General features: G+C 60.0%; 7 protein-coding genes across 7 annotated transcripts, besides 5 other annotated features; all 7 read right to left on the reverse strand.

Moving 5' to 3' along the window:
• Positions 1-636: 636 nt before the first annotated feature.
• LPMP_211580 (hypothetical protein) lies at positions 637-1,821 on the reverse strand (the record flags this gene model as incomplete). Its single annotated transcript, XM_010700641.1, has 1 exon — positions 637-1,821. The coding sequence occupies one exon, from the start codon at positions 1,819-1,821 to the stop codon at positions 637-639; it is 1,185 nt and encodes a 394-aa protein (XP_010698943.1).
• A 657-nt stretch (positions 1,822-2,478) lies between these two features.
• Positions 2,479-2,867: a repeat region.
• Positions 2,868-2,976: 109 nt separating this feature from the next.
• LPMP_211590 (hypothetical protein) lies at positions 2,977-6,123 on the reverse strand (the record flags this gene model as incomplete). The annotated part of the gene is made up of 1 exon (XM_010700642.1): positions 2,977-6,123. The coding sequence occupies one exon, from the start codon at positions 6,121-6,123 to the stop codon at positions 2,977-2,979; it is 3,147 nt and encodes a 1,048-aa protein (XP_010698944.1).
• A 2,430-nt stretch (positions 6,124-8,553) lies between these two features.
• LPMP_211600 (hypothetical protein) lies at positions 8,554-9,696 on the reverse strand (the record flags this gene model as incomplete). Its single annotated transcript, XM_010700643.1, has 1 exon — positions 8,554-9,696. One exon carries the CDS (start codon positions 9,694-9,696, stop codon positions 8,554-8,556), a length of 1,143 nt encoding a protein of 380 aa, XP_010698945.1.
• A 1,917-nt stretch (positions 9,697-11,613) lies between these two features.
• Positions 11,614-12,136: a repeat region.
• A 732-nt stretch (positions 12,137-12,868) lies between these two features.
• Positions 12,869-14,659, reverse strand: LPMP_211610 (palmitoyl acyltransferase 3, putative; the record flags this gene model as incomplete). The annotated part of the gene is made up of 1 exon (XM_010700644.1): positions 12,869-14,659. The coding sequence occupies one exon, from the start codon at positions 14,657-14,659 to the stop codon at positions 12,869-12,871; it is 1,791 nt and encodes a 596-aa protein (XP_010698946.1).
• Positions 14,660-14,904: 245 nt separating this feature from the next.
• Positions 14,905-15,389: a repeat region.
• Positions 15,390-15,550: 161 nt separating this feature from the next.
• On the reverse strand, positions 15,551-16,507 carry LPMP_211620 (hypothetical protein; the record flags this gene model as incomplete). Its single annotated transcript, XM_010700645.1, has 1 exon — positions 15,551-16,507. The coding sequence occupies one exon, from the start codon at positions 16,505-16,507 to the stop codon at positions 15,551-15,553; it is 957 nt and encodes a 318-aa protein (XP_010698947.1).
• A 771-nt stretch (positions 16,508-17,278) lies between these two features.
• LPMP_211630 (hypothetical protein) lies at positions 17,279-18,094 on the reverse strand (the record flags this gene model as incomplete). Its single annotated transcript, XM_010700646.1, has 1 exon — positions 17,279-18,094. One exon carries the CDS (start codon positions 18,092-18,094, stop codon positions 17,279-17,281), a length of 816 nt encoding a protein of 271 aa, XP_010698948.1.
• A 193-nt stretch (positions 18,095-18,287) lies between these two features.
• Positions 18,288-20,544: a repeat region.
• A 613-nt stretch (positions 20,545-21,157) lies between these two features.
• Positions 21,158-21,685: a repeat region.
• Positions 21,686-22,138: 453 nt separating this feature from the next.
• LPMP_211640 (2-oxoisovalerate dehydrogenase alpha subunit, putative) lies at positions 22,139-23,578 on the reverse strand (the record flags this gene model as incomplete). Its single annotated transcript, XM_010700647.1, has 1 exon — positions 22,139-23,578. The coding sequence occupies one exon, from the start codon at positions 23,576-23,578 to the stop codon at positions 22,139-22,141; it is 1,440 nt and encodes a 479-aa protein (XP_010698949.1).
• Positions 23,579-24,255: the final 677 nt, after the last annotated feature.

A 24,255-nucleotide genomic window follows, 5' to 3' on the forward strand; every position in this document is an offset into this window, starting at 1 on the left:
AGAAAGAGGCGCGGCGGGGGGGGGGGGGGGCAACCGCGAGGGAGCGGGAGTGAGCGAGAGCGAGAAGAACCGCCCCGGCTACATATACATCACCTTTTCTTTGGCGCGCATGTTGCCATGCTTTGTTTATACGCGGCTTAGAGGTGTGGCTACCCAAGCGAGTGGGCCTGCTTGGGAGTGGGTCTTTGATGTGCTCGAGGAGTCATATATATATTGAGAGAGAGAGGAAAAGGCGCACAGGAGTACGGGCGGTATTGACTGAGCCAACGGGGTAGAGTACGTGCAGTGACAGGAAAAGAGGAAGGGGAAGAAATTAATAAGGACTCGAGAAGGCAGAAATGATAAGGCGAGACCAGGATGTGTGCGGAGTGCATGAACTGTGCGAGGTGCCGGAGGTCACTGGGGGGGGGGGGAGAGAGGGCGGGCTGAGCACACGCGACTCCAACAACTACGAAAAGGGAAAAGAAAATGAACCAAAAGCGCGAGGGACAGAGAGGGACAGAGAGAGAGAGGGAGGGAGGGATCCCCCAATAACTGTGCAGCACCATCACCGCACCTCTCAGATGCCCACCAATAGGTATGCACCAACATGCTGACCCAACTGTGCCTTTCCACGATGGGTTGGCCCCAGCGGCGTCACAGGTCCCCAGCTTCGACAGCGGGCTTCTCATCCGCCACCATCACTACCTCTGCGGTGTCCTCGACTGTTAGTGCCATGCTCGGTACGTGGGTGATGCGGCCCTGCCCCTGCAGGTCGGCTACATTTAGCGTGAAGGGAACCACGATGCGGCCAAGCACCTCAGCCTCGACGCTTTCGTCAGTTGGGATGGTGTAGGAAGCCTTTGCGCCATTTGACGGTATCCATTGGCGTCGCCGCCACAGTTGCACCACCACTTCCCACGGACCCTCTACGATGCGGTGCAGGGGTTTCGTGAGGACACCGTGGAAAACGCCACTGTCCTCATCTTCGTCGAGGTCAGTTAGAACTACACCAGCACCCGCCCACGCGCCACAGTCGTCGTCGACGTCGACGTCGCCGGCGGCGCAGCGCAGCGCAGGAAGTGGAAGAGGGCAACTGCGCAACGTACGAGTACTCTGTGATGCAAACGCCGAGCCAATGGCCTCGTCACAGTCAAGGTCGTTGTCGCCCTTTTCCAGAGTCATCCACGCGCAGTCGGCCTCCTCCAGCGCGTTGCAGCAGAGGCTGTACCCGTTTCCTTTGCTGAATCCCTTGTAGTGGATGGAGGAGTCGCCCTTAGCTTTCAGCGAGACGGTGTAGCGCCACACATCATCGTCCTCTGTCAAGAAAACCCTCGCGGACTGGTGCGTGTTACGGGTACGGGTGGGCAACGTTGCAGTGGAGGCTGTGCTCGCGTCATGCACGAAGTAATCCTTATCGGTGCCAACTTGGCGTTGCAGGCGCGCCGTGACGTCCGATGCGCGTCGCATCGACCAGCGTACCGTGACACTGCAGGATATGTCATCCGACACCACCGTCGCGGCAGCCGATGATGATGCGCACTTCAGCTCCGCCTTTGCATCTTCGACTGTGAAGTAGAAGTAATCACAGTTCTGAGACAGCTGAGCCTTGGCCACGTTCGAGAACGTGTCCGTGGCAGAGAAGGGGCGCAAACACCGGAAGCTCGCAGGCATGACGGCTCCCTGCGCCCCTGACGGTGCGACCATAAAAATGAGCACTGCGACAAGGAGAGCGCGGCACGTTGCAGTTGTGGCCCGTGAGGAGATCGTGGTGTGGTTGAATGACCCACCCCGGAGCCCTGGCGAGCCCAAAGCCAGGGCAGCGGAAAGTGGCGCCACCATAAGTGCGGGATGTGGGAAAGGAAAGGAGGAGGACAAAATTACTGCCCCGCCTTAGTGGACGGCGTGGAAGAACGGTTTGAATTGAGAAGCGAGTCCGTCTGCTCCATGTCAACCACGTCCGACGTCCTCTTGTCTACTGTTACCCAAGCGGCACTGGATGTGTATGGGGGCGTATGTGCATCTACGTGTGTCTGTGTGTGCTGATGGGAGTTCGATGCGCAGAGTCTGCAGTGGAAAAGAGGATGGGCAGGGGAGGTGAAGGGGATGCACAGATGTGTGCAGGTAGAGAGAAGAGTAGAGATGTTCGCGTGTGGCGTGCGAGTCATGCAGAAGTGCTACGTGTCGCACGCGAGAGAGAGAGAGAGAGAGAGAGAGAGAGAGAGCAGGTGGACAAGGACTCCAGTGGAGAGGTGGCCGCTAACGTCACTATGACGCATAACAGACGAATAAGAGAGCCGCACACACACATCCGATTAAAGGCAGACTAACTTCCTCCTCCACTGCCTACGCTAGCTAGCACGTAGTTTGCTTGCATCTCGGTCTGCGTCCCTGAGGGCATATCTTGTGAGTTTTTCTCTTCCCTGCGTGTGCGACTATGGGGTAGTGACGCTGTGATGCATCAACCCATTGCTTTTTTCCAGTTGAGAATGTGTAAAGCGCAGTACAGCAGTGCGCCGCCTCACGCCCGCTCCCGCGATGCCGGTCGCCACCTGGTGCACCCGTCTCGAGGTGGGTCCGGCGCCCCACACCAGTAGGCAGCGAGGGGCTGAGTGGAATACGCTTGGGCCACGCTGCCACTCGGCCCGTCATATGGCCGGCACCGATGCGCTCACTGTCGCGGGTCGCACCGACGCAGCGCCATGCCGGACCGGGGCTGCCGGTACCAGCAGCGACGCCACCCTCGCACCTCCCGGCGTCGTAGGAAGGTGCCTCGGTCCCCGCCAGAAGCGGCTCAGCGCTGGCAGGGAGAGGCGGGCTGCCTGGCTCACCGATGGCGTAGGCGCTGAACCACTGGGATGCCAGGCACGGAGGGGACCAGCGTCGTCCGTGCACCCATACACCCAGGGAGAGAGAGAGAAGGGGCAGTGCAGCGTACACATACAGGCGGGCCTTTCTGTCCCCCCCTTCCCTTCCCTCTTACCCACGCGCCGCCTTTCACTCAAGGCAGATCAGCTCACGAAATTCCTGCCCGAGGGTGCACCCTTCGCCCTTTTCGTGCCGAGTCAGAGATCGCCTTGATCTGGACGCCACGTGGCGCTGGATGGTGTGCTTCTCCGGTGTAGCAAGGAAACTGCGGGTGCTTTGAAGGCTCATTTCTGCCTTGTGTGTGTCCCGCCGCTGCGGCGAGCTGCCACGCTCGGCCAGCAGTTTGGTTCCACTGGCGCCCTCGAAACTTTCACTTCCAGTGCTGCCTTCCAGGAAGTCGTGACGCACTTCCTCGTTTTCGTCCAAGTCGATCTCGCCGCGCTCAGAGAGCTCCTCGGATACGTCCTCGAGCGACACACCGATAAGCAGCACCTTGGATGGTCGTTGGAAGGAGGCATCCACGGTGATCTCTATCTCGGTCAAGACGCAGAGCACGCCGTCAATGACGCACTCCAGCACTGGCACCGTCGTGGGCGAAGGTGCTGGAAGGGGCGCCTCGGACGCAGAGCTTGTGGTGCCGTCTTCGCCGTTGCCTCTTTTGTGGTGGCCGCGCGAGGGGATCGTCTCCGCCGACGCGGTGGGTGTGCCGCTAGTGCCACTGCCGCTGCCCGGGTACAGCTCCTTGCTGCAGCTCGCCAAGTCCGTGCGACACATCGCTGTCAAGGACTGCAGGTTGCGGTCGCTGTACGTCACCGACGTGCCCCTGGGTGGCGCTGGTTCAATCACCACAGGCAGAAAGGCGAGGCGCATGGGACGGTCTTCGAGGAGTTGCATGGCGACAATGAATGAGTCCACATGCTGCTCTGCAGAGATGGGAGTGCGGTGAGGGGTGCTACCGAGGGAACTTGGTGTCTCGCGCGCAACGTTGCTGGTACAGGTGTCCGCCTGAATCGCCACCACAGGTGCTGCCGTGTTGTCTCCGTTGCCGCCTCCAGCGCCGCGAAAGGCGAGCGAGGATAAGTCTGCCGGGAAAGGGGAGCCCACAGAGTTTGTCTCCGCCCGCTTCTCGGGGCAACAGTATACAAACTGTAGCAACTTCTTCTCCAAAATCGTCAACCCCTCGCGCTGGCTTGTGTGGTCGGGGACGTAGAAGACGGTAAGGGGGCTGAAGGCGCAGGAGGGCGTAAGCGAGGAGTCGGCCCCGTTCGTGAAGTAGTGCCTGCCCGCTGAAGCGTCATAGCTGGATCGTGCCAGTGCACCGTAGAGGCGAGAATAGCTGATCGAATTCCCCTTCTGCACGTGTATCAGCACCGTGGCGAAGACGCTGTTCTCGTCCCCGATAAAACGTGCCCCACGGTGAAGCGTGAGAGAGGGAGAGGCGACGGCGGCGGTGCCGGGCTGCTGGAGACGCGTGGGACACGCCAGGTGCGGCTTTAACGGCGAGGGCGACATCAGCAAAGCCCTGGTGCCGGTTCCCTCAGGTGGAGATTCAGCTGTGTGATTTCTTGCCATACTGTCGCCATTGCCCTTCCCTCTCGCCGGCTCCAGCTCCGGCTGCGGCTGCGCAGTCGAGATGCCCGAGCGAAGCGAGAAGATGACCCTCACTTCTTCCTTGTTGCCGTCTACTGACGCCGTTCCCGCCGCGGCGATGGGGCGACTTGGAGCGCACTGTATCGCGGAGTGCGCGCATGATGTGGTGCTGATGGCCGACCCGCACCGCCAACTGCCTGCCGCCAAGGATACGTCCTCGACATCAACTCTGCCGTGGCCACCCGCATCGTTGTCCTTGTTCGTGTCGGCACAGGAGCTCATGCGGTGCTCGCTGAGGGAGCTGTGGTGCGGCCTCTTTGTATTTGTGTTGGTCCTCTTTTCACTCGTCCACTGGGCGTCGGGCTGCATATCCAAGGCACGCTCTACTGGGGTAGAGGCAGCGGGTGCCGCGGTGGCTGCAGGCGGCCCCTCTTGCGAATGGGCCTGAGTTTTTTTGGATCCTCTGCCAGCTGTGCCCCCACTGAGCAGCGTCGGAAACTCCGGTAGTTTCACCTTCAGAAAGGTGGACCCCTTCACATTGAATGAGGTGAGCTGCGAGGTCATTTCCTCACCGCCGTCGCCAGCCTCCGCAGGGTTTTTGCTCTCGTTCGGTGTCTCCTGGGGAATCAAGAAGGCGCTGCCCGTCAGCGAATCGCCCGGCTCGTTGCCAGGCGTGTTCGAGGAATGCAGCTTCCTTGTCGCTATGACTGGCACCAACGGCTGAAACATGGACCCCTCAGTGCGTGTGCGCCAAGATCCCCCGTTCACCCCTGCGCTGTTGCCGAAGCCCGGGCAGCTACCGGCAACGGCGGTGGAGGTGGCATGACCCCGCAGGTTTATCGGCGCCGTCGCATTGACTGTGCGCAGCAGGAAAGAGGAGAAGTACAACGATAAGATCGCCTTCTCCACACGCGCAAGGCTAATCGCCATGGTGTGCACGACGATGCGTTGGTGGTGCATAACGGGGTTCGTTGTCCCGGCTAAGCATCGCAGGTTCAGTGTCCCTAAAAGGTTCATTAGCCAACGCCACTCCTTGCCTACGTGAACGGTGGCTATGATTAGGTCCCGCTCCTCTTCGAGCCTGTCGATGCCTTTGAGAATGCCGGCGCCGCCAACGATGGGTACTGTGGTAGGCAAGGTTGTTGCGCCGCCGGGTGCAACAGCGCTGGGGAAGCACTCCAGCCCTTGATTTTTATGGGTCCACGGCAGGCTGCGCGTGCTGGCAGATTCGCCCGTGGCTGCCGAGTTCAGGCTGAGTCCTCGTGCCTCCAACTCCATTTCCACATTGCCCACTGCGGTGCTCAAGTACGTTGCGTGCTGCTCGATTTCCTTGACTACCTGGGCCAGCGCCGAGTTGAACGTGAGCTGCGGGTGTTGCATGGAATAATAGCTCAGCACTGTGCCGACCACCGTTAGCAGAGGAACCATTACACTCACATAGATGCGCCTACCCCGAGAAGTTTCGATGTACAGGGGTGGAATTCCAATAATCAAGAAGCACAAACTCAGCAACAGCGCTGTCAGAAGCGTGGAGACACACGTGACGAAGAGGGACGGGTTCGAGCGCAAAACCTCCTGTTTGGTATCCAGCAGAGCCGGCCGTGACACCTTGATGGCTATTGGCTTTTCTATGACGTCTGCACTCTGTTGCAGCTCCTGTTGCCCCAATTTTATGGAATCGTCCATCTTGGGCTGCGAGCTCGATCTTACACTACGCCTCGCCAGAATATGTCGCCGGGGGCCCTCTCTCACGCTGTCCCTCTCCTTCTCCTTCGGCTTTGTGGTGTTCTAGCTTATGCTTCTTCGTCCCTTTTGGTGGGGGAGGGGGGCATCCGGGCCAACACGCATACACATGCGGGGGACCACAAGCCGCACGTGCCGCGGGCTAGCATGAACGAGACGCTGCTGTCACGGTGGAGGAGGGAGGGGGGGGGAACGTTAACACAAGACACCCACAAAGAGAGAGTCAACAGGGAGAACGAAAGACGCGTGCGCCGACCGTCGAGAAGAGAGAGGGCGGGGACGGACAAAAAAAGGGGTGGGGGGCTGACCAGGCGGAATGTGAGAGGGTGGGTCCGTGGTGGATCCCTGGCGGACGGATGGCTAAGCAGAAATGGCACCCTGGCAAGAACGAGACCGACGTGTAGAAAAGCAACGCGAGGGTCACGATACAACAGCAAAGAGGTCACGATCGAGACAAGCAGCTCAACAGAGGAAGAATGAGGAAAGAGAAGGGGAGGCGGCGAGGCGGCAGCGCAACGTAGAAATCCGCACACATAGACAAGCGAACCAACACGCGCGCGCGCGGGAGAGAGAGGTGAGAGAGCGCACCCGGTGGTACCGCCGCTGAATTCCTACAGTCCTTCTCTCTGCCTTTCGGCTGTGTATATGAGTCCCTCTCTGGCGCCCTTTGCAGTGTCTTAGTGTGTTGGTGCGTGCGTTGGTCTCCCACGCTCATGCACACGCCCGCTCTCTCAAGCGGCAGAGATCAGCCTTTGCTTATCCAGGGAGGTAAACGCAACGAAATAGCAACGCGGAAGAAAATATCCCTCCCCTCCCCCCATACACGCCGGTAAGCAGAACGCACGGGGTACAGCGGAAGGGGGTGAGGAGACACCGCCACAACAGGAGCAGCAGAGAGGAGGGAGAAGAAAAAGGGTGGGTGTGGAAGAGAGGCGACGATCGGAGTTGGTCGAACTAAGCTGTGCCCTTCCCTGTTTTCCTCAACGAAGAGAGCAGCAGGTTCCAGAGGCACTGGGTACGCGTGAGTATCGAAGGTGTGAGGAAGATCTTCTCGGCGATGGGGGTGGGGTGGGGGGGGGGCTCTCAAGCAAAAGCTACTCAAGGTCACACTTTGGTGGGCACTAATGAAGGTGCCTGTGCACGCCTCCTTTCCTTCGCCAGCGTGTGAGAGAGGAGGGTCAGAGAGAGAGAGGTGGAAAAAAGGAGGGGAGAGAGTGCGTGGGCTACACCGAGGGCAGGTGGAACCAGCATACCCGTCTCAATCGACCCCAGTTCTGCGGTGTGCGTGTAAATGCGGAGACGAGAGAAGGGCAGATGCGGGGTAAGGGAGGGATGATGATGCATGAAAGAAAGCTGGGAGGATGAATGGGCGAGATCGCACCGTATGCGCGGATGCACAGAGGAGAAAGAATGTGAGCCACGTGTGCGTTGCTGCAACTCGCCCTTGTCAAAAGATCTCACTCCCCCTTGTTCGCCTACAGTCCCCCCCTCCCACCGTCAATGCGCGGCTCTTTGCTTCGATGAGGAGCGGTACATGGACGGTGGGAGGGAGGGGGGAGGTCTGTAGGCGTTCTCCTGTAGTGTGGGCTGGCAATCCTTCACGTCAACGCTCACAGAGTCGCGCGCGCGCCTCCCCCCTCCCCACCCCCCCCCCCACACACGCACACACGCACGGAGCTGCAAAAGTGGCACCGCTACTTCCTCCTGTCGGCTGGCCCCACTGGCCTGCGCCTCTTTCATTTCTCTTTGATATCCGCGCTGCTACCATCCCCATCCCCCACCCCCTCCACTCAAACCTCATCCTCCATTCCAGCACTGAAAGCCCACCTCTTGCCCCCCCGCGCGCAGAGCAAGGGGAGGGAGAGAAAGAGAGGAGGAAGAAACCCTGGATAGTGCTTATGCACGAAAGTGCACAAGGATAGCCTTGCTGAGCTGCAGGTGGGAACCTTCAGCCATTTCACACCACCACACACACACACACACACGCACCGACAAACAACGGCCCTACCCGACGCCAAGATAGCTGTACACAAGCCCAAAGAGAAGGCCAACCTGGAGCAGCGGTGCATCACCACTACTACCATTACGGCAAAGGAGAGAGTGGCCCAGAGGAGACGTATGAGCGGACGCCTCCAGGGAGAGAGGGGGGGGGCGGGGAGACAATACGCAGGCACATTCCAACTTGCACAAGCGTGGGGTGCAGAGAACAAAAACAGCAAGAAAAAGGAAAATATGCAGCTCAGTCAGCGGCGTTTGTGAGGCCATCACCACTTGCGCCGCCTTTGCTATAGCGACTCTGCACGCGACTTCTGAAGCCACTACCGCCTCCGCCACGGCCGTCGTTGCTGCTATAGTGTCTGCTATTCACACCCCCTACCACTGCGCATCAACTTCTCGAAGTTCGTCGGATAGGCAGGGAGACATGTTCCTGCCGACTGGCTCGTGCGTCTGCTCTAGAATGTTGCCTCGTGTGCTTTGCCACAAGCCTGCGTCTGGGTTACCACGGCCCAAGGCGGTGTTCTCGCCTCCTCGGGAAAAGTGGAAATTTGAGCCCAGGCGGTTCGCCGAACCACCACCGCTGCAGCTCGCCGGCACGCTCAACCCCCGCCGGTGGTCGCGGTCGAGGTTTTCCATTGGCACGCGTAGTACAGAGGTGCTGCGGTGCAGCAGCGCAGCCTTATTATTCCTTAGTCTGCCGTGTCGTGCCGTGTTCCCAAGACCCGAGTGGATAGAACCGAGCGCAGAAAGTGGTGAGCGGCTGGAGAGGTAAAAGCCCTTCTGTGGCTTTTCCTCCGCGGCGGCTCTGTCTACCTGCCTCAGCCGCACTGCGGAGGTTGATGACACAAGCACGCCAACCGCCTTCGTAAAGTTGGCCTCTGCCACGCTGCCCTCTGTTAGAAAGTGTTGCTCAACTTCGTCGCGCAGGTCTCCGATCTCCGCAAAGACTGCCGAGTTCACCCAGACATCCTTGCGCACGCTCTTGGGTCGCGCGTGCCGACGCCACACCCAGTTCACAGTGCTCTCGAGTCTCTGGGCTGAGCTGCTGTCTTGATCGAAGTGAACGCTGCGCTCCGACCTTCTTGATCGGTGCGAGGCGACGACACTGCCACTCTTCATGACACAGCTCGAGGAAGGCACACCGGTGCCGCCACCGGTACTGCGTCTGCTCACGACAAGCACACCGCTCTTCTGCAGCTGCTGCCGCCTCGCCTCTAAGGTCAAGCGTAGCGTCAGCAAGTTCAGTTCGACCCGGTAGTGGATAAAGCGTATTGGGCGGTAGTAGGAAAAGTACAGGAAGAGGGCGTTAATCGTGGCGCATGCTGGGATGGTGAGCAGCAGATACAACTTCTGCTTCACGTCTTGACTCACGCTCTCATCAGGAATGACCTCGCCAGCACTCGGCGGCCAATTCGGCTCTCCGCCGTGATAGTCAGGATTGTAGATGAACAGCGGCGGCCCCACTACTATCATAAAAAGGATCGCGGAGAGCACCGCGTTGACGATCATGAAAATCATCTCTTCCAGAGAGTTAATTCGTGTCGCTGCGGTCGGCGTGAGCTTCGTATGCTTGAGACAGCGGCGCCCCTAAATACACACAGACACACAGAAGGGCGAGAGCAGAAGAGCGCCAGCAACGTACGCGACGGAAAGAAAAGGGCTGGGGGACGACAACACAATCGCTTACGAGAGGACAGCGATAACAGAGGGAAAAAGTAACAAACAGAGCTAGCGCAAAACAATGTTGCGGAGTACGCGGGGGTGGGGGAAGCGCGAGAGGAGCACAGCAGGCGACGATACAACACAGTGGGGGGGGGGAGGGGAAGAAAGAACAATGGCCTGTGAATCGCTAGAATACCCGCACTACCACACCTGTAACAGCGAGTAATCGAAGACAACACCTTTCGAGAACGTCCAAGAGTCTTCTAACTCTCTCTCCCTCTGTCTCTTTCCTGCTGAGTTGGCAGGCCCAACCAACTCGATCTAGAAGGGAAAGCGGCCCCAAACATACAATGGAGGGAGAGAGCAGAGAAGAGCGAGGTCTGGCTGAAGAAAACGCCCGAGAGACAGGAGGAGGAGGAGGAGGGGGGGGTGCATGTAAGGATGCTGGGAGAGGCGAACAGCTCCACAATAGGGGGCAGCAGACGTGAGTCTGTGCGTATGCGTATTCGAAAGGCAAAGGTACGGGGATGCGAAGGTTGCTCTAGAGCAGTGAGGTCAGCGAGAGGGGAGAAGTTCGGCGTTGGGTGGTGCGATTGCCAAGGCGGAGAGGGAAGGGGAAGGGCAAAGGCCGAAGGCCGATCGCGCGAAGCGGTCTCACAAATGGTGACAGGAGGAAAGGTGAGGGGAGAGAGAGAGAGAGAGACTTCAATCACGAAGGCCAAACGAGCACGCAAAACACACACGCACAGAGAGACGAGAAGTGACGCGGTTTAACTGCCCAGAGCAGCGGCGAACCGCTAACGAGACGGCACCGGCAGAAGCGACACGACACCCCACAAAAGTGGTGGAACAGATCAGCGAAAAGGGGGAGGGGGCGGGGGCGGCGGCGGCTCTGCGGAGAGGGCGGTGAGGGGATTCCGCGTGTCGACGAAGAAACTAACGAGCGAGAAGGGGCAAGAGAATTCGTGAAGAGGGGAGTAGGCGAACCCGCATACTTGAGCTGGGGCGCGCAAGGTGGGAGGTGGGAGGTGGGAGGGGAAAGGAAAGGTACGGTGAAGGACGTGCACGATGCTGTTGTGACTTGAACACAGCTTTCGCTGCCGCCTTTTGTGTGCTTGTTTTGTGAGCTTCTCTGCCGCTCACAAGCTGAAAAGTGAAACCCGCACTTCTGGAGACAAACGCCACACCGCGAACGAAGCCAGCAAGGAAGAACGCCTGGCAAAGCGCCGTGCGGCAGTGCGGTAAGCCCAATTTCACGTGTAACAGCGATCAATGAAAGCACTGGAGTGAATCACGAGATGGATAAGGAGGCCCACGTGCACACGGACGCATGCACGCACGCGTGGAAAGAGGGAAGGAGAAGCGATGTGATACAAGAAGAAAAAGACCAGACTCACCAAGTGCGAAAAAAAGTGAAGAGCGTGGGAGGCACCAAACGTCTAGTTAAACACTCCCTCAAACTCGAGATCTGGGTATGCCGACAGGGGGTGGGGGGATAGAAGGAGGCACTGCTGCAGTCCTACATATTTGTGTATGGGTTGGACCTCGTGTTCAGCGTGCATACCTAGGAGGTGAAGCTGTGCCCTATGCGGCGCTCTTCCCCTCGTGCAAGCGCATGGGTGCGTGGGTATTGTGGAATCGGTGTAGCGGCGTCAGAGGGCAACAACAGAGGCAGCGAAAGAGAGAGGGAGAGTTCACAGGTGCACGAGCATGAGAAAAGGCATGGGAAGTGCAGAGAGATGCGGAAGCTCAGTGTGTGCGGCATCTTCGCTATCTCAACGTGCCCACTCACTGCCATACAACAGGAGTGTCAAACTCCGCTCTACCCGCCCCACCCACCGCCCCCACTCCCCCTGGGCCTGTCACGGGTCCCCCATCTCCTGACGGGCAGCAGCGCTAGACACACGCAGTACAGCAGTGCGCCGCCTCACGCCCGCTCCCGCGATGCCGGTCGCCACCTGGTGCACCCGTCTCGAGGTGGGTCCGGCGCCCCACACCAGTAGGCAGCGAGGGGCCGAGTGGAATACGCTTGGGCCACGCTGCCACTCGGCCCGTCATATGGCCGGCACCGATGCGCTCACTGTTGCGGGTCGCACCGACGCAGCGCCATGCCGGACCGGGGCTGCCGGTACCAGCAGCGACGCCACCCTCGCACCTCCCGGCGTCGTAGGAAGGTGCCTCGGTCCCCGCCAGAAGCGGCTCAGCGCTGGCAGGGAGAGGCGGGCTGCCTGGCTCACCGATGGCGTAGGCGCTGAGCCCCTGGGATGCCAGGCACGGAGGGGACCAGCGTCGTCAGTAGGGCGGAGGTGAAAGGGGAGAAGGAAAGAAGCACATGAAGAAGGCGAAGGACTCGCCAGTAGGTGCATGCGGGTCCTTTTTCTGCAGAAAAGAAGTCAGCGTGCGGCTTTATGAAGGTGTTTTTTTGCGGTGCTTTCAGGAAGACGACGCATCAAGCACACTTGCTGCGGCAGCTCAGCGAAAGAGGTTTTCTTTACAGCCAAAAAATGCCCCCCCCTCTTTGTACATGTGGCAGCGCCACTGCATAAGGGAGGACGATACGTACTTGGTGGCTGTTGTCGTTGCTTCCTCGCTCCAAAGCGACCGACTATGCTGAGCAGTGTTGACTCCGCTATCGGACTTGCGTGGTGGTAGAGGTAGGCTCAAGTGCCGGTGTGTGAGGTGTACGTTGCCGCCACATTTCTTTATCCGTGTCCGGCACGTGTGACCCCCACACATGGGGAGTCGGAAGAGCAGCAACGTCACAACCGCACTACAGCAGAGAAAGAGAGGGGGAGGGGGGGGCAGTCCGCATGCGTGGCTTCGTGCGACAAGAAAGTGCGCAGGATCACTCGCGACGCACCGCTGCCACCGCACTCGTCACTCTCAGTGGCCCACGGAGGGGTGCTGTGCGGGGGGGGGGGTGAAAGACGGAGAGGGAATGGAGACCGAGTAGACGGACGTCACTGCGCGAATCTCTCCCTCCTCTCAATCTTCGCCTTGCATTCACACTACTAGGGCGCTGCTTAAGCTACACCGCCAGTAGCGGGTGCGGCTCGCCAGAGGCAAGCGAGTCAAAGATGGGGTAGTGCACCCCATCTCCGTAGATTGGCCGGAAGGTCGGAAAGCCGGTGAGCCACACGACGACGGCCAGGCGCTGCACCAATTGTCTTGCGGTGCTCCTCCATCTCGGCCCACGGTCGCTTGCCCAACCGCCAGGGCGATTGACAGTGGCCTTCCGAGCTGTCTCCGCCTCCGCCTCCAGCTCCATCTTCACAAAGGGGTCACGCGCGGGGGAGAAGAGGTCGACAAAGTTCAGCCATTTCCCCAAGTCGTACGGGTTGCGGTACGTAAAGTCTGTGGACTGGTAGACGCGTTTGCGCTTCTCATCCACGTAGATGCACTCAATCGCCGTTGTGTTCTCCAGCACCAGGCGCTGGTTGACGTACAGGAAGAGCGACATGCAGAGAAAAATTATAACCGTCAGGCCCAAGGTAAGGATCGCCAAGGACGATGTGAGAAGCACACCAGCAGGGCCGTAGGGCATGCGCAGCGCACGCAGTTCCGCCTCCACGGCGGCCTTGTACGGTGATGTCCTCCACTGCCTGCGCAGATGCCTCAGCTTGCGGGCGTTGCTGCGCTCATGTATGTAACCGTACCCCATGAAGGTGGAGGCCAGCAGCGTCCCTGCCCAGAGCCACCAGACAAGCAGCAGAAAGTAGCGCTGGTTCTCCGCGCCGACGCAGTTGTTGATCCACGGGCAATGGTGGTCCATTTTTGCGATACATTCGTCGCATATGACGCAGTGGTGCTCGCGTGGCGCCTTCAGGCGGCGGCAGTGGTGACAGTAGCGCCGCGGCGCGTCCAGCACGCGAGCAGCTCGCAGCCGCGGCGGGTAGTGCTCAGCGACTCCCGCAAGCGTCTCGAGCTCGAGAAGAGTGGCCAGAGATGCCTCTGGCCTTGAATGATACGGCATGCAGCCCAAGTGGCACTCTCGCCCAGGACAAACAGTCCTTGCACGCCGGGTAAGGCTGATGGGACAAGCGAGCAGCGATCCCATGCCACCTCTCCGATGGACTACAGCGGCGTTTGGCTGGCTTAGCGGCACTGTGACGGCAGCGTCTCTGTCCGCGCTATCATAACCTCTATAGACGTGCACAACACGGATCCCGGCGAAGTTGGTCACCGGGAGCGGTGGTCGCGACGATACAGCCCCACCTGTAACAGCCGGCAAAGGCACTCGAGGCGATGAGGAGGCGTTGAGAGTAACGTCAAAGGTGCCTCCAGGCGCCTCCGCGCCTTTGTGCGGAGAGGAAAACGCGTGCTGTGCTAACTGAAGACGGGGTGCAACAGAGCTCATCTCTTGCGCATTACGAGAGATCCGTTGGCCACCATCATTTGCATGCTCGCTGTCCTCATGACTGTCCTCCGAGGAATTGGAGTCGACGTGAGGAGCATCGGCCGGGTTGGTAGCGTGCGGGTCCCGATACGCGTACTCTGCCGGGGCTTTGCCAATTTGCCACGAGAAGGTTGTCGCGCAGAAGTAGTTCACGTAGATGTTGAAGGAGACCAGCACAACAAGGGCCTGCAGGAGCCCGTAAGAAACAGTGCCCGGTGTGGCGAGCACCGGGACTACGTTGCGCGCGATTATCACGACTGTGAAGGTGACGAGGGCCACGCCAAGCGCGATTACGGGCCAGCCCATGACCCTCGCCGAGGCGACGAAGGTGGCAATGAAGCGCGGTTTGTGCAGCGTGATCCACATGGCGACAAGGTATTGGCGCCTCTCAAGCGCGTAGCGGACGAGCTCCCAATCGTCCATCGCCGTCTTCGCACGCCAGTTGCGCAGGCGCTGGGGCAGTGGGCTTCGGATGTACTACGAAACCTGGGGCGGTTTGCGTGTGGCGGAATCGAAAGAGAGAGAGAAAGGAGCAGAGGTGGTCAGGCACGGCCATGCAAGCGAAGCACCCCAAAGCTGTCGGGGGGGGGGGGGGGGGGGGGGGAAGGGAGTGTGCCACAGCAGTGTCATGTGACCCCCTTGTCCGGGGTGCGTAGAATTGTACGTCATTTTTGCGACTTGTCCATCTTTCTGCCGCAGAACATCAGTGAAGCGCCACTCTGCCTCCGCCAGTCACGGGTCCCCCATCTCCTGACGGGCAGCAGCGCTAGACACACGCAGTACAGCAGTGCGCCGCCTCACGCCCGCTCCCGCGATGCCGGTCGCCACCTGGTGCACCCGTCTCGAGGTGGCTCCGGCGCCCCACACCAGTAGGCAGCGAGGGGCCCAGTGGAATACGCTTGGGCCACGCTGCCACTCGGCCCGTCATATGGCCGGCACCGACGCGCTCACTGTCGCGGGTCGCACCGACGCAGCGCCATGCCGGACCGGGGCTGCCTGTACCAGCAGCGACGCCACCCTCGCACCTCCCGGCGTCGTAGGAAGGTGCCTCGGTCCCCGCCAGAAGCGGCTCAGCGCTGGCAGGGAGAGGCGGGCTGCCTGGCTCACCGATGGCGTAGGTGCTGAACCACTGGGATGCCAGGCACGGAGGGGACCAGCGTCCACCCTGTCATCTGGAACGCAACTAGACAGAAAAGGGCACACGGCGATGCTGGCATCACCCACAGACGGTATGGCAGACATCCACATACACTCATCTATGCGGAAACGAAAGGGTGATGCGGTCGTGTAGCCGACCTGCGTGTGCGCGGTGGACTAGTGCTTTGCGGCTGTCGCGGCATTTTGCGCAAGCAGGTTGGCGTACTTGATGGACGGGGAACGTTTTGGCGGATCGCGCGACTTGCGACGCTGCCGCAGCTCCGTGATGTAACCCCGCATCAAGCCGTACTTGGTGGTGGGGCCCGTGAGGTAGTAAAGGTACTCGTAGCTGTAGATGCCGCCACTGTGACCATCAGAGAAGACAAAGCGCAGGGCGTAGTTGCCGACAGGAATGACCTTGACAATTGCGATGCCGCGACGACCGTAGATGACGATGTCCTTGTCACCGAGTGCGCCGTCGGTGCTGGGAGTGTAGGCGCGCAGGTACTCGGCCAGTGCGCGCGTCCGAAGAGGCATGCCAGGAGGGACGCAAAGGAGGCGGGGAGATGGGCAAGGCGCACTGCTCTGATCTCTAGCTGATGCATGATCAACAGAAGCAGTGGCGCTTCCGGCCACTTGTGACGAAGCTGCCGGGGAAGAAGATTTGCCAGTCGAGGTCTTAGGCGACTCTGCCACATCGGGCGTGTGCGTCTTGAGAGAGACGCTGCGCATCGCCTCGACTGCCTCTTCAGGCCACGTGAACTCAACGTACTGCCGCGACTTGTCCACCTTGATACTTGTTGGGACGAGACACCGCCGCACATTTCGTTGCGCAGCGAGGCGCTCTGCCAGACTTGTGTTGGCGACGCGCTTCGGCTCGAACTTGCGGCGTGGCTCCGTCACGAGTTTCTCATCTGCTAGCCAGACGCTCTCCGCGAGCTGTGACACCTTGGAGGCGACCGAGTCTCCGAGCTTGCTAAGAAGCGAGGAGGTAAAGAGGTAGCGCGCTGGGGCAGAGGCGCACGCCGCGTGCTCCTGCGACAAGCACAACGACGGCGACGATGCGGCTGTACGCCGACGGCGTAGGCACGATGGAAGCGTGACGGCACGAGTGCGGTGCGCCACGCCGTTCATTTCCGCTAACGGAGCGAGAGGAGTGAGGAGGAGGCACTGCGAAGGAGATGCGGCACTGCAACCCCCACCACGACCACCAGCAGCCGCAGCTCTCGTCTTGTCGTGCGCCACTGGCAGGTACGTGTAGGCTTGTGTGTGTGTGTGTGGTTGCGTAGTGAACTACCAGTCAGAAGAAGCACCTGGGAGAAGTGAGGAGAAACACGGGGAAAAGGCGGAGGGGTAACTGCTTGGTTACATGTCTGTGCAGGTGTTTGAACACTCCAGAGCCACACGTCACTGGGCAGTGGAGGGGATAAAGGGACGAGGGAAGAAGAGGAATGACAGTAACACCGCAGCCGCTTCTCCCGCGCCTCTCTAGTCCTCCCTTACCAGGGGCATCTTCCTTGTTCGGCCGGCCAAGCGTGCCCTACACAATGTCGAGTGAGGCCCTCCCGCCCACGGAGGGTGGGGTGGGGGGGGGCGCATATTTCTTGGTTCTCCCGTTCGCCTTCTCTCTGTACCGGTGGTTTATGAAGCACTGAAGGCCTGACACTCATGATGACGACAACGGACTTGCCGAGACCCTGTGTGGTGGTGATGGAGATCGTGCACTCTAGCAGCGACGAAGGGGGTGAGAGGAAGGGAGGAGCGGGGGGGGGGGGGGGAGGGGATACGATGGGGTAAGGCGGAGCATAAAGGCGGGCCGTAGCGGCACAGCGCTACGTTATCCGTGCAGTACCGCTGAGGCTCACTGGCAAATACACCACATCGCTTCTTTGGCCTCGGTTCCACTTATCGCCGCGGCGGGTTGCTGCTGACCCCTCGCCACACCCACCGACGCGCCACCATTCCCTCAATAATGCCGCTAACCTTCACCGCATCCTGCTCTGAGGTGCCCCAAATGTTCTTCCGACGGCAACACACGTATCGCTCAAACCAGCAGTCGCCCATCGAGGTTGGCACGGCGCAGTACAGGAAGCGGAAGAGGAGGCGAATGAGAAACCGGTCAAGGTGCATGCCGACCCGACACATAGCTGTGTAGTTAGTGGAGACGAAGAGGTCCGTCTCAGCAGCGTCAACGAGCCGCGCACTGGCGGTGGAGGACGACGACGTCGTCGACGCAGAGGCAGCAACACCGCGACCATAGGTAGCCGCTGTCGTTGTGTTTTGAAAGAGCGTGCGGTCATCCGCGGCAACCCCGCCTGGCCGGACACAGGCGAGAAACTTGGCTGTCTGAGAGGGCACCTTCTCGATGAACACAAGTACAAGGTCCTCGGGCACAGGGAGCACCGGCTGCGGCGGTGCCGTCGAGGAAGACGCGCACGCTGCGGAGGAGGAAGGCGTACGCTGAAAGAATAAGCGGCGCACATTGGCTCCTTCCTTTGAGTCGAGGGAGGCGAAATAGATCTGGTGGCGGTCCAGACCCTCTGCTAGGTCGTCCTCTACTCTACACATCACATAGCTGAGGAGACTAAAGAAGCTAAAGTTGCGCTCCAGTACGTAACGCACGCGGGCTTGACAAAGCAGGCAATGCCCATCAAAGACCAACAGATTGCGCGGTAGCTGTGTCAGCAGCTGCTTGTAGTGGTTCCCGCGAAAGCGGATCATCCGTAACTATTGGCTTGATGGTGTGGTTGCTGTTCCGGTGCGTGTTGAATCAAAGATGGAGAGGTGTGTGAGAGTTCGCCAACGTGTGCGTCGGTGACAGTGCGAGCGAGCAACCGAAAGAAGAAAGGAGCGAGGGCTTAGTGGACATCTGACCAGAGCTCTTTCACCACAGTCGCTCTTTTCGGCCTCCTCTGTGCCTGTTCTGCCACGAGCAAGTCAACAAGCAGACTCATGCACGACCACAGCTCACCCACACCCCTCTGTTGCACCGCGACTAAATACTCGCCGTCTAGGACGAGCCATCCTGCCACCGCATCGGGCCATGCGCCTCACGGGCTCTTCGGGTACGTGCTGCGCGATCGGCAGCAGGCGCACTCGGGTGGGCCGCATACCTCGACCCAAGCGGGCCGCGGTCAGGGTCCTGCTCGAGGATAGAGGCAATGACGTCTGCCGTGCGGGTAACAGGGAGTGGTGTGGGCGCATGCTAGATGAACCCAGGGAAGAGGTGGGCCAGCCCCAGGTCAGGGCCCTCTGAGACCCTGCACCCCGCCGGCGTGCCATACTTCTCCCTCGGTGGCTTCAAGACGCGGCATCCCATAATATATGATGTGGAGGCTCTCCATACTCGAGCCTGGAGGATTCAGTAGTGTGTTTCGGGGCGCTCTCCTCATGCCCCCGGCAGGTGTACCCCCATCAGCCTACTCGGTCCCATGCAGGAGATGCTGCATGCTTGGCACGCATGCACCTTGGGGCTCATCGGTATACACCGCCTCGCGCCCTTCTTGTCGATCAGTCGTGCTCTGCAGACCTCTGCATGCCTTGCTTGGATGCGGCGCACTGGGTCAGCTGGGGTAAACAGCGCGGGCGCACAGCACTCGCGGCCTTCATTCTTCCACTTCCGTCGATATCCCTGAAGGCGTGTCTGATGACTCGCTCGCGTGTGCCGCGACAGGCGTGACGCTGTCATGGGTCTGGGGAGGCAGGTGCATTTCAGCTTCTCCCGGCTCCGCACGCCATGGGGCAGAAGTGGGTGTGCCAGGCGGAGGGGGCGGTGGATAGACGTGCTTGCGCACCAAGAGCCCACGGCCTGTCGTGCTGAAGGGGGACAAGAGGCAGCGATGGACATCCGACGGAGGAAGCCCATGCGGCGCAAGTGAGGTGGATGTAATCACACCATTCCGTGCAGGATCACAGCGTGAAACAAGGTGTGCTTCGAGCGTCAAACGATGCGTGAATCTCGCGCGGCATACCGAGCACAAGGCCGGGTCGGACGCCCTCATAGGCAAAACGGGTGGGGGCAGAGGCTCTGGCGCGCATCGGGGTACCACGGCGCTAGCGGAGAAGGAGACTGCACTCCATCCGGCCACGGCAAGCTGCACGCTGTTGCAGAAAAGCGAGGTACCGACAGGCCGCCGTGCGGCGCTGGGCGAGGGTGATCTCCTGTAGTCTCGTAAGCACGACATCCTTGCGCTTTGGGGTGCAGCGGCGGCCGCCCAACTCTGTCTCTAGCAGGTCGTATCACACGAGTCGCCGTTCCGGGGGGATGTCGACCTGGCGTAGGAGACCGGTGACCAGGTTCCCCATCCATGCCGCTGACGTCAGCTCCTCTGTCCTCGCCCACTTCACATGCCTGTCCACACCACCCACATGTCCCAGTCCACAATGATCAGACGCAAACCGAAATGAGCGACACGCATGACACAGACTGGCAGCGCCGCGACCAGTGCTCAGACAAGTCGCACTGCGTCATCCCCCGCCGCTTGAGGGTTTGGGCTAAGCGCCATGGTGAGGAACAGCGAGTTTGTGGGAAACCGCCACACTTCTTTCTTAATGCCCTGAGCCGTCAAGTTGTCCTCACAGTAGCTCACAGGCCAGCGCCGTTGCTTTACTCTCAGCGCGGTACCTACAAGCAAGGGGAGGTCGAAGCCTCTGACCGCTGCGCTCACAGGTGCCGTAATATAGGGAAACATCATGGTCGTTTCGGATTTCATGTCTGTCCGTACCGCACCCTCTAGAGAGGGGATCGTAGTGGGGTTTGCACGACCTCCTCCTCCGCGGGGGTGGGGGTGGGGGGAGGGGGAGTGGGAGGAGCCGCGTCGCTATCTGCAAAGAAGGCGTGGCACCGTTCGGGTAGCGTGTTGGGCTCCACCCTCAGCGAGGCTACTGCAGTGACGAAGAGGCGGGGGCGTAGAAACATCCATGCGAGGCCCTGCATGTAAGCCTGACCATCAGGGATTTCTTCAGGCGGAAGCAAGCACAGGCGCGACGATCGTCTAAGAAACCCATAACCCAGCGAGTAGGGTGCGGATCGACACTGAACTTCTCGGGTGCCGTGATGAATTCTCCACAATCAAGCGAGCTAAATGCACTAGCGCAGTCCACATACACTCCTCCTGTCTCGGTACCTGGCTGATGATGGACTACCCCTTCTGGAGGAGCAAGTCCAGGGGCCTATATTGAAGCAGTGGGGGCGGATGCCAGATTGCTCTAGTAGGGGCCAGCTTTCCAGACCCCTCCCCTCACTCCCAAAGCAAACAAACAAAGCGCGGAAGAACTTCACAGGTCTTTTCACAACGGCGCAGATGACACGGAGGATACGCGGCGGGGTTTATGCGGGCCCACACGATGTCTCTTCAACGACGGCGGCTCAAGCTATGACGCCGCCAATGAGCGGCAACGTGCAGTGTAGCACTGCCCTGGGGACTACGAGACTTTACACAGAACGAGAGTGGCAAAGAAAAGAGGGATAAAGGGAAGAAGCGGAGGGGGAGGGGCGAGAGGCTCAGGAGACTCGAGACGAAGGCGGCGATACGGGCGTGAAATCACCGTCACCGCTCTCTTCCCGTAGATAGAGCCCGTGTGCAAGAGAGAGAGGGGGGGGGGAAGCAACAGAGAAAAGAGATCAGTGAGCAAGCTGAAGGAGTACAGTCCCTCGCCGTGTCAGCTTGGAGAGGGGAGCAAGCCCGCGCTGAACAGAGACACACACACACACAGTGAGGGTAGTAAGAACTCAACAGAATGCGAGAGAATTCAAGCAACGCCGTATCCGGCATAATCCTCTCCTCTCCACATGCCCACTCACTGCCATACAACAGGGGTGTCAAACTCCGCTCTACCCGCCCCACCCACCGCCTCCACTCCCCCTGGGCCAGTCACGGGTCCCCCATCTCCTGACGGGCAGCAGCGCTAGACACACGCAGTACAGCAGTGCGCCGCCTCACGCCCGCTCCCGCGATGCCGGTCGCCACCTGGTGCACCCGTCTCGAGGTGGCTCCGGCGCCCCACACCAGTAGGCAGCGAGGGGCCCAGTGGAATACGCTTGGGCCACGCTGCCACTCGGCCCGTCATATGGCCGGCACCGACGCGCTCACTGTCGCGGGTCGCACCGACGCAGCGCCATGCCGGACCGGGGCTGCCTGTACCAGCAGCGACGCCACCCTCGCACCTCCCGGCGTCGTAGGAAGGTGCCTCGGTCCCCGCCAGAAGCGGCTCAGCGCTGGCAGGGAGAGGCGGGCTGCCTGGCTCACCGATGGCGTAGGCGCTGAACCACTGGGATGCCAGGCACGGAGGCGTCTCCCCCCTCCGTCATCAACGTATCAGTCACACAGACGTGTAAGAGAGGAACAGGTCTACAGAGGAGAAGAATGGCGATACAGAAAAAGACAGAAGAGGCGCATTGTGGCGTGATGGTTTGCCGGGGAGAGGAGGAGGAGGAGGGGGGAGGGGGGTGTCAGAGAGGCAACTTTCTCTGATCCCCCTCTTGTATGGCCTTTGTGAGGGCTATGCGTGCAGCCACTTGTGTGCCGCCTGCGCTCGTACTTTTCACTACTACTCGTCGCGCTGCCCTTACACAAATCAGCCGTCAAGGAGGGAGGAAGAGAGGGGAATGCGATGGCGGCACTGCACCACCGAAGAATGTACTTTGTTGTGCGTGTGTGTGTCTATTTCCCCCATGCCCACTTACACTACCTCGCAGGGTGGTAGTCTACTTCCCCTAACCCAGTACGTGGCCTTTCACACGCCACGGCGGCCCTCGTTGCGGCGCTAGAGCGTTTCCTGATCGTAGGTAGACCGATGCGCCTCGTAGTGCTCCACCAGCTGCGCCTTCTGCCGCTCCAGCTCTGGTGTTGGGTATTCAAAGACGTCATCGCACAGGGTGGAGACCGGCCATGCGGGCAGCTTCTCTTGCCGACGTAGCTCGCTGAGTACCTCCTTGCGCGTCTTCTCGACAATCTCCTTTGACTGCTCGGGTGTCCACCAGCCGAGCTGGGTCATGAACTGCTCAAAGCGCTGGATGGGGTTAAAGGTCTCCGCAAAGTGCACAATCTCGTCCCGCGAGCGGTACGCATTACTGTCGTCCGAGGACGAGTGGTGCGAGAGGCGGTACGTCAGTGCTTCCACCAGGACAGGTCGGTGACTGTTCAGGATCATCTCACGTGCCTTGCGCACTGTGTGGTACACTGCCAGCGCGTCGAGGCCGTCGACGCGGGCGGCCGGGATACCGTAGCCCATCGCACGGCTCAAAATGCCATCCCCCTTGTACTGGCTGTGGGTTGGCGTGGAGATGGCATAGCCATTGTTGCGTGCAAAGAAAAGGGTGTGCGAGCCAACGGTGCTAGCAAAGTTCAGTCCAGCGTGGAAGTCGCCCTCGCTCGCGGCGCCCTCGCCGAAGAAGGTGGCACAGATGCGCGCCTCCGGAACTGTGGACAACAGCGTTCCAGACGGCAGGCTCGTCGCGAGCGCGAGGTTATCGAGCCGAAACGCGTAGCCTGCGCCGGCACCGTGTGGGATCTGCGTGGCGAGCGGGGAGCTGATCATCTGCGCATGCAGACGCGTACTGCCGTAGTGGATGGGCATCTGGCGGCCCTTCAAGTCGCATTCGCAGTTGCCCATGCACTGTGCGATGAACTCGGGAATTGTGTAGCCGCGGTACGTCAGGATACCCGCCTCTCGGTACTGCGCAAAGAGTTCGTCGTTGCTGGCCAGTCCAGCAGCCGCACCGATAACGGCTGCCTCCTCGCCGAACATCGTCATGTAAAAGGAGATGCGGCCCTGTCGCTGCGCTTCAAGCATGATTTTATCCATCGTGTTGTGCGTCAGCATCGCCAACATCATGCGCTCTGCTACTTGGCGAGTGATGACACTGGCTTCGTCCTTTAGGCGATATCGAAATATCTCGCCATGTTCGGCGTTCTGCAGCTCAATTTTGTTAGCCTCGTTGACGTCTGAAAACGATGTCGCAGCGACCCCGCAGCCCATCACGTCGTCCAAAACGACACGGCCTTGCAAGTCGAGCACATGAAAGATTGGCGCAGCCGGGTCAGGCTCCTCATTGAATGTTAAGGTGCTTGTGGTCACCGGGCCATCCTTGAAGTCAACGTTCCACACATTCTGCACTTGGCGGAACGCGTCACTTAGCGAGGCACGGCCGGCGATGGCGGCAGCGAGTGCGTTGCAGCGCGCTACCCGTGAGATGCGGAGCATGGAGCGGATTGAAAGATATTGGCGGGCAGCAGCGAGGCGAGGAAGGGTAGAGGAAGAGGGAGGGAGAGAGTGTACTACGCTAAGTGGTGGATGATGCAGAAATGAAGGAAAACAGACACACCCAGAGAGAGAGAGGTGGCGCACCCTAAACAAAAAGGCCGGTGTGCGCAAACACCAGCACCAAAACTGCGAAGCCAGAAAAAAGAAAAACGAAGCCGTGCGCGCGCGTCTGCAGGTGCGTACGGCGGTGACCTTGATGGTTCAGTTGTGAAAGCACGCTCAGACAGAAACACGAGCACACCGCGGTGTACGCTGACAATTCCGCATGCGCGCAGAGGGAACTAAGAAGAGTTGATGTGAAGCGTGTGGGGGAGAGGTGTAGAGGCGGGGAGGTGCTGAACAGCGTGATTGATGAGCAGAAAAGTGTTCTCTCTCTCTCTGTATGTGTGCGTGGTGTGGGCATTATCGGTATGCAGAGAGAGAGAGAGAGAGGGAGAAGCGTGAATGGGGAGCTGCAGCGGCCACAGTTATGCGCTTACACACAGGTCGCGATGCGCTCGATGCCCGTGCACCCACCGGGTATCGGGTTAGTCCACCTCGCACTGCTATAAAAGTAGCAGGCGTGTGTGTGTGTGTGTGTGTGTGTGTGTGTGTGTGTGTGTGTGTGTGTGTGTCGT

The sequence above is a fragment of the Leishmania panamensis genome, assembly GCF_000755165.1.
Source record: "Leishmania panamensis strain MHOM/PA/94/PSC-1 chromosome 21 sequence".
Classification (NCBI taxonomy): Eukaryota; Euglenozoa; class Kinetoplastea; order Trypanosomatida; family Trypanosomatidae; genus Leishmania; species Leishmania panamensis.